Raw genomic sequence first — 12,138 nt, forward strand, 5'->3', positions numbered from 1 at the left:
TTTTGGAAGGGGAAGAAAAAGTTCATAGGATCCTGGGACTCCATGGGAGCGATGACTAAATGAGTACTAGTAGGCTTGCAATTCGGCCGGTAACTGTTACCACTTAATCCATATGAGCTTACTTTAGACGGCAGCATGGCACGATCTGCTTCGAAGAAGTTCCTGTCTTTATCCATAGTAAAAATAATGGAACTCATAAGGAAATACCTTGAATCAAGACTCAAGGTTTTATTCGGTTTTATTTCGATATCATTTCTTCTGATCAAGATACAATACATAGAGGTACTTCATTTGGACCTAAATTAAACCCGCCACATTGATATTCCTACGCATTGCCAAAGGCCATGATAAAGAGAGATAGGACTGATAAACAATGCAAAGAGCTTGGTTTAACAATTTCGTATCAATAATAGAGAAGTGGCCAAAAGTCTAAATAGACAGCCAAAGAGCACAAGAAAATATATCATTATGCATACATACGAAGTTATGAACTAAATCCGCAAAAACAAAATGTTTGCTTCTCAAAAATCTGTCAAAGGTACTGACTTTCTATTTTACAGTGACAAAACACGGAATTTAATGAAACCAACTCGGAAGCTACTGAAATTGCCTATTACATGAACAGGGTATACTCTAACTGAAACCTAATTATATACATTCACAATATCAGCATTAATTCACTCCATAAGTATGTGAGGCTAAATTTTAAACTAGGGCATCATCCTATACATCGTCCATGTTCTGATCATTGTCATGATCACCATCATAATACTCATCATCCCTCTGGATCATCTTATCCTGTGTGTGCTCTGAAAACATGATTTAACAGATAAAATAAGAACCGCAGAATAAGATTACAAGTCGTCAGATCAAGTACAAATGGGTGTGTAGTGTAATAAATTGTTTTGTGAGACTTACGACTAATGCGTTCATCAGGATTCTCATCTTCATCAAAGTCAGGAATATAAAAATCAGGGGGGACCTGCAATGAAACTAAATCTGATCAGCTCACCTTTGCCAGAATTGATGTATTGTTCAGATAGCAGCCAATTTCTTAAGCAAAACACAATGCTATCCAACATTCCAACATGACTATTGACACATTGTAACCCTCCATCATGAGCAAGAAGATGTGTAACATAATTTTATTACAGAATTTTGCATCAACCCAATGTGCACACAACTGAAAGACACTTACAAAGTAAATGCATATTCCACGGATAAAATTTCTAGCAACACATTTGTAAACATGCAAGCAACTTCAATTAATAACCTAAGTAGTAACTACATTTAAAGTAGAAACATCATAAAAGTATTCTTCCTACTGACCTCTTGCATCTGTACACTTGGTGCATGTTGGATACACCGAAGATTTTCGAGAACTTGCATCTTGATTGTTGTCAAGTATGATTTACTGTTCAAGTTCTCCTGGTCAATGAAACCAAACAAAAACACATTAATAAAGTATTGTCTATTACCTTTATTAATTAGAAAACAAGTCCACCAGACTAAAAAATTATCAAGCCTATTTATTGTGATTTATAGTCTACATGGACTTGGGACCTCGGGTACCCATGTCTGACACGTGTACTCGTCCAAACTTTCTTCTCGGCTATTTTGTGAAAAACTTCCATGATTTCCAAGTGTCATACCCATATCCAAATGTCGAGGATTCGACACGGGTAATTGAGGTGAAATGACGAATCCATGTAACATAGATCATAGTTATCCTTCTCAATGTACATACTCATAATGTTAACATTCTAACAAATTACATAATAATATTTACAGATATTAATCGTCGAACTTGTGCGTTGTCAAATATGATAATAAAAACGGAGGAAGTAGGTCACATTTGATTAGAGTTCATTCTTAAAGAATACAGTTAAAACACAAAAATGATTAGAGGTCATTCTTATTTTTTTACTCCACCATGACACATTATAATTAAGGAGAATACTACCTCCGTTACATATTATGTGCAACTTTTGGGTATTATTTGTGAAAAAAAAAAAGAAAAAAAAATGGAAAATAAAATAAAATAAAAAATCCAAAGTTGCACATAATTAATATGTAATAGAGGTAGTATGAAAGTTTGAAGTTTAACAAAAATAAATATATCAAGAGACAGCCTGCTGTTTTGAAACTGTACAAAAATATGAATAAGGCCTATGATTCGGAATGAAGATTATATTACTATACGAGACAAAAGTTAAGAGCAAAAACCATACTATGTGTCCATTTGGAATCCTCAATGAATAATCTGGTCCAAAGTATTTGATATACTCATTCTCTGGAATCTCTGTATGAGGGAAAAATAAACATGCAGCACAACAATGAAAGGCATCAAGACATATAGATGACTGGAAAAGAAAAATAACTGGAAGTCAGCAGCTAGGAAGAATACCATTTGGTAAATCTGTATCTAAAAGAACTCCTGTTTCAACAGTCCAGCATCGAGCAACATTCTCCTTTGTGTAGCCACCTCCTCCAGTAACCTGATAACAAGATCTGTCAGGACAATGTAGTTCATATAAGCAACATAACCACCAAAACATATAATTTCCCTGAAACCTACCAGCAAGGGAAGATTAAATTTCTTCACAAACCTAACGCACTCTGCATGCCCTGTTATTTGTAACATCATCAACACAACTATTATTACTTAGTCTTCCAAAAATCTACAATGCACTTTTATGCCAACAAAATTACCAGAAAGTAATAAGACAATATGATCAAATAACATAAACCAGCACCATCGATAGAGAGGTTGAAGCAGCCTAATCTGTCACCAGCAAGTGAATCTGCACCACATTGCAGAACAATCACTCCAGGCTGATAAAATTCAACAACCTTGGAAATGATCTGCAACATTGAAATAAAGACAAGAATTTAACATTGCTTGTGGTGCAACATATCTTACAGTTTGTATTAGCTTGGTGGCCTCTGAAATATAACATACCGTCTTGAACAGCCTAGTAAAGCTAGTGTCATCAATACCATCCTTGAGAGGTACATTTATGGCATAGTATTTCCCTTCCCTTTCCCCATTTTCCTACATGAAAAATGACAACAAATCAATATCAAAGAAAAGTTTTCCTGATTAAATTACAATGTAAAAACCTTTTTACATCTATTTGAGCTGCTTATAGAAATACCAAATAGCAAAAAAATCTGGCCAACCAACACACAGTCTAGGGTAAAAAAACACCAGTAATACCAGAGAACAAAGCAATCAATTTCATATGTAATAAGACAAAAGGTGACTAAAGATCCAACCTTGACATCTCCTGTTCCTGGAAAGAAGAGATCTCCAAATTTATGGAAACTGACAGTCATCACCCTGGAACAAAAAGCATGGAAGAACTGAGATGCAGAGTAAACTATGCAAGCACCAAACATATTTAGTTTTGCCATATAGAGCCCTAATTAAACTCGTTACTCCAGAATCCAGATGGCATGTTAAATTGTTAAAATCCCACTAAAATACAATTATATAGTTCCAATATGCATTTTTATCCCAACATCAGTTAACATTCGACAATAAAATACCTAGCAACATCTCACCTTGAGCTAACAATATAATCGTGAAAAAATTCTATATGTTCAAATTCGCAGCATGATGCCAAATGGATTTTCAACTCTAAAGAAGTGGCATACCTATCAGTGAAATAGAATGCCTCTTCAACACCATCCCCATGATGCACATCAATATCAATGTACAGAACACGGGCATGGTACTTTAAAAGCTCTAAAATCCCCAAAACCAAGTCATTGATGTAACAAAATCCAGACGCCTCACATTTTTTTGCATGATGCAATCCCCCCGCCCAGTTTATAGCAATGTCACAAAGGTGATTATTCAACCTACGAGCAGCATCTGCCAGGAATTAACACAATCATTAGGATAAAATAACACAAATCAAATTGTTTAGAAAAAGGTCCTGAAACTACCAATGGTTCCGCCAGCATAAATTTGGCAAAACTCAAACAAATTGTCGAAGACAGGACAATCTTCTCCAAGATTATCTGAAGAAAGGGAAATCTTTTGTCAGCCAGCTCACACATGCAAATAAAAGGGGAATTTGTCATATGCCAATAATAGACCAAAAGGCATATCAGAAGACCAAATAAAGGCAATTAAATAGAAGGGTAGAAAAGAGGGCAAAAATTTTGAGTTGAATTGAGTAAAAAGAAAAGTGTGGATGACAGATGGAGCGTATCATAAATAAACCCAAGTTTGCTTCATGAAAAATTAATTAATGAGATGACATCACAAGAGAATAAGGACACCTAGGACTAAATAAAACATGCAAAAGATGTAACTTACCTACCAATTTATCAGATCAAAATAGAATTAAACATGTAAAATCAGTTTTCTTTTTTTCTTTTTTTTTTTTCAAAAAGATTACCATTTATGCTGGTAAAAACAACAAATAATTGAGTACTTCAAATCCTTCTCTCAATATTTTTGAAACACTGAAGTGGCAATAAGAAGAAAAAGAGGAAGTAAGCTCAAAAGTATAGAAACAACTCAATAGATGGTTCAAATGGAGGAATTTGCAGCAAAAGAAATCATGGAGTACGAAGTGCTCAAAATTGACTTGACTTTGCAAAAAGGCTTAATGAGTGCAGCTAGAATTACTAATATTAATGAAAGCTCCTCCTAACAGCGTAGCAGAAATCGGAAGTTTTCGACAAAAGTGTGAGCATTTATGCAAGCTGTGAGGCAAAAGTAATTATTTCAAACAACAGTAATCCCACATAAGAACCTATTCTTCTAGCATACAGCTTATTTTGTAAATAAGGCACTAAGACGCTAATGCAATAAGACCAATGCCAAAAAGTCCGTCTCACAGCACTCTCTCGAAAGAGTTCTGAATGTTCCAGACTGGCCATTCCCTATTGCAATAAGGCTAAAAAGCCAAAATGTGCGTCTAATACCATTCTCTTGAATAAGTTCTCCGGATTGGCCACCCCCATCATTTTCCCTAAAGATCATATTTATATCTAATGACATAATGCCATAAAAATTTTGCAACCCTCCGGGACATCATATAAGCAAACCCTTAGAGTTAAGTGTATACAGTTATACACTAAGTCCAAATTCATTAAATGGTCACCTATCATTACCATACCCTAAGGAGGGAAGATACCTTATTAACCTCCAGAGATTTTTAATTTTTAACTAAAATGGATTATATGAGAATCACTAGAGAAAAAACAAAAAAGAGAGGGAGTACAAACAACGAGATATACATATAACCAAACCCTTAAAATTTAGTTTATAAACTAAGTCCAAGCTCATTAAATGGTCCTTGGTCCTTACCATACCCTGAAGAGAAAAGTCGAAAAGATACCAAAATCTTAATCAACCTCCAAAGTTGTAAAGGAAGATATCCTCTCCAAAGGGTAACCCATGTACGTTGAAGACCAACCCTTGATCTTTATTTCTTAAATATGAATACTTTAGTAAGAAAAGACTAGGATCCTCACAAGTTTCCCAAAAATTAACAATTTCTTATTCAAGATTCCATTATTCCCAAGAATAAACATGGGACACAGGCCTTTGACAGCTTTGCCACTTTGACCCTGGAACTTATAAGCCATTACCTCAGCTATTTACAGAACATTACCCCAGTATTATTAAGAGAATCCTGTGCAACTTCATTAGCCTCTTTACACATTACATGAAAGGACAATACCACCCAAACATTCCATTGAAGTAGCAAAATAGTACCATTTTAAAAAATTTAGCTATTTCTAGTTTCCTCTAGTTTCCTACCATCAAAATATATCCAATTAACTTTAAGCAAATCCAAGAATTAAGTTCCTGACATTGGAGATTCCCTAAGCTTCTCCCAGTGTAGGTCATCATCAGTAAAGCATCCACACAACAAAGAATCATTAATTTCAGGACTAGAATCAGACCCACCATCTATGTTTACTCCAACTCTTAATTAGTATGACACATCATTTTCGGAACAAAATTTACATAAAACGGCAATGACATTTGCGGACACATACCCGAGTGAGACACTTCTAGAAGAGTATGAGCAACATAGCTCACCATCATTAACATAGTTATCAAAAAGACTAACTTGAATTTAATACTAATAGCCACTTCTATTGAATAGAATATTCATGTTCCTTAACAAAACAAAGACGAAAAGCTATGCTCAGCCGAGAGAATAGAGTACTATAACTTTACTCTTATACCTTATGAATAGACAAGACCCTTTTACCTCATGATACGATAACTTTACCCTTATCATTGACTACATGAATTAAAAACCCTTGAATTGCGTTACTTATGGACTCAGTAATGGTGCGGCCATTGCACGTCAAGTCAAGTACCTACACTCACTAGATCACACAAATTGCTTAAGCACCAATGTCTCTGCTGCCTCACATAGTATCTCAAAAGCCTTCTTTACAACTCTATATCTGATTAAACCCTAGCTACCCAAAAGATTCTCCATCAAGTCTTAAATCTAGAAAACACTCACTCAACTTAAAAGTTAAGGAATGGTTCGTAGTTACAAACATCTATTTAAGTACCTAATCGGCTAATCCATTAGATTGAGAACTCGCCATCCTTACCACCATTAGCCATCACATCACCCAACACCCTATCAAGCGCCACCTAAAATCCACCCTCACATCAGCCGTCCTCTCCTAGAACAACAATCGAAACCCTATTCTCTCTTGACAGCAACCCTAATTCCAAAAATCCCCATTTTAAGTACCAAAAAGCTTCAACTCTAGTACTCTACCAATCTACTCCCCTTATTAAAAAATTAAAATTAAAATCTATAAAAAAGAAAAAACAAAAACAAAAACAAAAACAAAAACAACCACGAGTTTCTTGAAACCATTGTGCCATTACCACCATCATAAAGCGTTTGCTAGGCTTCATTCCTTAATCCTTAGTCATAGCAAATCCACAATCATTTTAAGTTCTCAAATGACAGATCAAAAGATTCACATCTATCTATACGTAGGATAACCTCAAAGGTCTAACTAGAAGATAAAGGACATAGGTCAAAAAAGGTGGGCACAAGAATAGAATAAAATGAGAAATGAAAGCGACAATATGGAGAATTGTCTACTTGTGAATTCTTAAAATGGCCTCTGCATCTAATACATAGTGCTAGAGCTACAAGTAAAAAAAAAAAAAGTCAAAGGACAAGGGAAACATTGAATCAAACATTACTTGCACTTCAAGAGATCAAAATCAAAGAACGGTTTCACAATTTTAAGGACAATTATAACACCCCTAAACCCCAGAAGGAAGACTATTGTATATACCGTCCCCTTAAGAACCTTATCGACTCCCTTGATAAAAAAAACATAAGAGGAAGAAGAAAGATGTATTCGATGTAGATAGAGAAATACAAGTGGGGAAACAAAATAATGAGGGAAATATTACCAATCATCTTGTTTATCAATCACAAATTGTCAGGCAAACTAATAACTTATAATAAGTATTGAAACTAAAGAATTCACAGTCTAAACACTGGTGGGATTCTAAATACAAATAGGAAATTGCAAGACTAATAGGTTCCACATTTCTAGTTGGACTAGTTATGGAAAAGAGTTAAGTTAATAATATCCCACATGCTTGTGATGGACTAGTGATGGACTAGTTATGGAAAAGCTGATATCCACAACTATAACTCCATGCCCAAAAAAAATATAGGTCCCAATATGATAGTTCAGTCCACATTATATTTCACATATCAAATTAAAATTCTTATAGTTCTTCCCCTAGAAGGTTCAAATGACAAAAAATTTAACCACTTTAAAGTAGACAATCACTTCTGTTTAAAAAGTATGTACCAAAGTTGTTAAGAAGACTCAAAACTTTAAGCAAAAAAAATACGCCTACTAGCCCAGCTAAAAAAAATAAAATACACACAACCTCTCTCTTAGAATATTCCTTGAGGTTAAAGTACATTTCCCAATTGTTGTTGTTTATTTATTTATTTATTTATTTTATTTTATTTTTGCATAGCAACTAATTGGCTCATAATTTCAATTTTCAACTCGTTTCTATAGCGTGCAATTGCATAAAGGATTTCAACCATATATACTTTTAATTATCAACTTAACAACAGTGGAAAAAATACATGAGGATCAGCAAACCAAGAAACTTAACTTTTTTTTAAGACAAGGTGTTTACAACTTCAATTACATTTTTGCAACATTATAATGTCAATCTCATAACTATACTCCACAACCTCCTTACACATAACCAAATGCTCCTCACCTCTCAAGAGCATATACATAACCCAAAGTACGCTAATGCCTTAAAATATGATAGTTCATTATCCAACCCATTGGCATTATTTTATACATGAACACTATGTTTGGATAACAATAGGGAAGGGAAAATGAGGTGAGTTGAGTTGAGGGAGAAGGTGAACTTCTATTTTCCTATCTCTCCATCAATAGAGAGATTTGGTTTATTAAAGGGCGGAGGAAAATGGAACCTACTAATTCCTTCCTCTTCTCTCCTTCCAAAAGATATTCAAACAAAAGATGACGTATCCTTCCTTCTCTCTTCTCTTCCTTTCCCTCCCTTTCTCTCTATCCAAACATAGTGGAACTTTCCTTGACTATGTTTCAACTGTTTCTTTCATTTTTCAGCATTATTAATGTTTACTATTGATGGAAAAGTACTTTACCTCTTTAATTACTATCTCTACCTCTTTTTAAGGTACACACATTTCAAGGTTAGTACTAAAACTCTAACAAAAACACCCTTTAAAGGCAAACTGGCAAAGGGAGTATATAACAAAAAAAACAGGGAAAAGTACCAAAAACAATCATACTCAATTAAACAGACATTTTAAATCTAATGCACATAATGACACCCTCTTGTGGACAATTGAATATTTGATTGACTAAAAGGAAAAAACCTACAGAAAAATGATTTCTCTATGCTAAAATGTAAATGTGGATTCAATTAAAACCACTTTTTCATAGAGTTCCCAAAAAAACATCACAAATCACATTCCTCAGCCAGTCAATTCTCCTACTCCGGCAGAGCGCTAGCAGTACATCAAATTAATAAATTAACCACAACAAACGCATTATATACTTTCCAATGTCACACCAACAAACTCAAATATACAACAAAGCTCAACAAAAAAATACTTTAAAGCAAGCATACATTTGGCCATTTCAGTCATGAATCGATGCTGTTTTTCGGGCGTAATTCGATGCAAAAACTCGACATAATCAGCCGAATGAAACTGCGCTAACTCTACCGGATACGCTTTATGAGGCCTCTGCACCGTACAAACTCCACAAAAACCACATATAATGAGCAAGAAAACACAGAAATTCCAAAAAACAAAATCAATAAACCCATAAAACTATACCACTTACATAAATTTCCATCTTTTTGTGAAGATCGTAGGACAGAACAAGGTGATGGGTCATACATAATCTGTGAGGCTTCATCGGATGATTCGGCCCAAAATATACACTCCCAACATCACCTACAAAACAATTGAAACGATTAATTACAACAAAGGTATGAACTTTCGAAGGAAGAATTGGAGGAGAGAGAAAAATTAGGGTTTCAATCGGGTAAAAAAGGGGGATTTGGAAAGATACCATCGTAGAAGTAAGAGATTTTATCTTTGGAGCGCATGTTTGGAAAGTAGTTGGTGTAGCTGAAGAGATGAAGAGGCAACTACAGTAGCATATGTATCAGGTGGTTTTCGCCATTGCAGGATAACTGGAGCAGCAGAAAATGGAGTGTGTGAAAAAGAGAGTTTTGGAGCGCGGGTAACAAAATACCACCCGATTCGTATGTAATCAAAATTTCAGATCGGGTTTGCGTTAGGCAAAATATAGCCGTGAGAGTAGACCGAGGGTGTTTGACAATTAGATAATCCGGGTAAGAATTACTACCCGATTGGTATGTTCAAGGTGATCAAAATTTCGGATCGGATCCAGTCGTGTCGGGCCATTACAACTAAAAGTAATGGGCTTGTTGGGTTAAAGTGGACTTTTTGAGTTACGGGTCATGTTTTGGGTGTTTTTGTCCCTCGGGAGAGTTACGTCACGAAGTCTGATCCGGCTGAGTTGTACCTGCAAAACAACGGAGACTCCGGGTGGTAGGAGCTCCGCCTCTGACGATCAAGTTAGTAACTTGAAAGGAAACAAAGAGTACGAAAATTTAGGTGGGGATCTGCTTGGATTCCAAGCTCAGGTGCTTCTCTGATGTGAGAGAATGTAGGTGTAATAAATGATTGAATGTGTCCCCTAAATGAGGAAATATCTCCCTATTTATAGGGTCATTGGAGAACGTGCCCCTATCTAGGTCACTTGACCTAAATTTCAGTGGGCTGCGCCGTAAAACGGCGCTTCTTGGGATTTGGGCCCTTGAAGACCGCCATTTCAGAGATGCATCTAAGGGCGCCACGTGTCAAGAGGATATTAAGCCACATGGGCCATCCCGAACTCGACACGTGGCCTCCTCTCATTGGTCCACGTGTCTAGGGTATTTTTACCCTAAACAGATCGGGTTTGGGTTTTTATTTAATTAAAAATACTACCTTTTGTTTTATACTATTTGCAATAATTAGAAATTTTTCCTCTCTTATTAATGTCAAATCGTTACAAATAATATGAAACGAGTGTAGTACGAAGTATATTTTTAGGCTTGTCTAAACCTGCAAATTTTAATATGGTCCCACGACCAGCCATAGTTGCCTCATCATGACGTATCCCCAAAAAATATGAACATTTATTATATTAGGATAAAAAAAATGAATATTTAGTAAATGAACATATTTGAAGTAACATTGAAAACTACAAAAGCATATGATATTTGTGGTAAATATTTTGTTAAATAACAATTAACGCTTTTTTTCTCAATGAAGAATGAATTCCAAAGCAAAAGAAAACAATTATCTAAAACTTGAAATTAACACTGCAATATATAAAAATGAACATTTATAATATAAGAGCCAAATAAATTGACTTTGAAACTAAAAAGAAAAAAAATTGTACATCTAATATTATATACTTAACATTTTAGTTGTAAATAAAAATGAATATATAATATTGTTGCTTATTCATCAATAAATTTTTTAAGCTTCATGTGAAATATCTTGTTTTGTTGAATTATCTTGAATGGATGTCCATCCGTCGAACTACATGATTTAGTATTAATTAAATTAATCAACAATATGTTTTTTTTTAATAATGAACAAAAAGCTTTATTCAAAAAATAATAATTATAATGAACAAAATGCTAATGTCTAACATTATCCTTAACTATAAAAACAAACATTTTACACAAGTGAACAAACACAAAATAGTGTATTAATTAAATAGAAAAATGAACATTATTGTATAAGAATAGATATCATACAGCATGAAAATGAACAATTTTTTTATAAGAACAAATAACATAATGCATGAAAATAAACATTAAATTATTGAAAAATACAAAAACATTCGTGATACAAATGAACATATAATTTCAGATTTTTGAAAGTTGAAATAAATAAGAATTTTTTTTTTTAATTAACGCGATATACAAATAAAGAGTCCTTTTCCTAAATAATGTTGGGAAATTATCTAATTCCCAAATTATAGCTACTCTTTTTTTAATTCCCACCCTACCGTCCACGTCACCGGTTTAGTTGGAATTTTTTTAAAAAATGGGTTTATTAGAAAACCGCTACTTCAAGTAGCGGTGTGCTACTGAAAACCGCTACTTCAAGTAGCGGTTTACATATTAGAAACCGCTACTTGAAGTAGCGGTTTGTATTTACTAATTACTGATTTACAGATATTTTGCTTTTAAAGAAAACTTACAAAACAAACCCATAAACCGCTACTTGAAGTAGCGGTTTTAATTTCATAAACCGCTACTTCAAGTAGCGGTGTTTTGAGGAAAACCGCTACTTGAAGTAGCGGTTTGTTGCTGGACCGAGAAAAAAAAATGGTTTGTTTTCCTTAGCTGACGTGGACGGTATGATGGGAATTAAAAAAAGAGTAGCTGTAATTTGGGAATTAGATAATTTCCCAACATTATTTAGGGAAATGACTCTTTATTTGTATATCGCGTTAATTAAAAAAAAAAAAAAAATCTTTCAAATTAGTAACCAG

General features: G+C 34.3%; 1 protein-coding gene across 2 annotated transcripts; it reads right to left on the minus strand.

The window, feature by feature from the left end:
- Nucleotides 1-447: 447 nt before the first annotated feature.
- On the minus strand, nt 448-9,823 carry LOC145641499 (histone deacetylase 9). Of its 2 annotated transcripts, none has more exons than XM_081692319.1 (14): nt 9,628-9,823; nt 9,397-9,509; nt 9,179-9,296; nt 3,955-4,029; nt 3,661-3,880; nt 3,280-3,343; nt 2,963-3,055; nt 2,757-2,865; nt 2,579-2,628; nt 2,408-2,498; nt 2,232-2,302; nt 1,330-1,428; nt 919-982; nt 448-809 (listed from the first exon to the last, which is right to left on the minus strand). In XM_081692319.1, exons 1-14 carry the CDS (start codon nt 9,662-9,664, stop codon nt 724-726), a joined length of 1,290 nt encoding a protein of 429 aa, XP_081548445.1. In that variant the 5' UTR covers nt 9,665-9,823; the 3' UTR covers nt 448-723. The 2 variants fall into 2 exon arrangements, with proteins under 2 accessions (XP_081548445.1, XP_081548446.1); XM_081692320.1 differs by having other exon boundaries at nt 9,179-9,310; nt 9,628-9,783.
- Between the last annotated feature and the right edge of the window lie 2,315 nt (nt 9,824-12,138).

This window comes from Chenopodium album, chromosome 8, assembly GCF_948465745.1.
Source record: "Chenopodium album chromosome 8, dcCheAlbu1.1, whole genome shotgun sequence".
Classification (NCBI taxonomy): Eukaryota; Viridiplantae; Streptophyta; class Magnoliopsida; order Caryophyllales; family Amaranthaceae; genus Chenopodium; species Chenopodium album.

Bases quoted from the DNA above. Each gene is read 5' to 3' on its own strand.
- LOC145641499 (XM_081692319.1), bottom strand. From the start codon at position 9,664: ATGCGCTCCAAAGATAAAATCTCTTACTTCTACGATG. The intron at 9,297-9,396 runs GTAAGTGGTATA...TGTACGGTGCAG, and splicing joins ACAAAAAGATGGAAATTTAT to AGGCCTCATAAAGCGTATCC. The intron at 983-1,329 runs GTCAGTAGGAAG...GTTTCATTGCAG, and splicing joins CAAGTGTACAGATGCAAGAG to GTCCCCCCTGATTTTTATAT.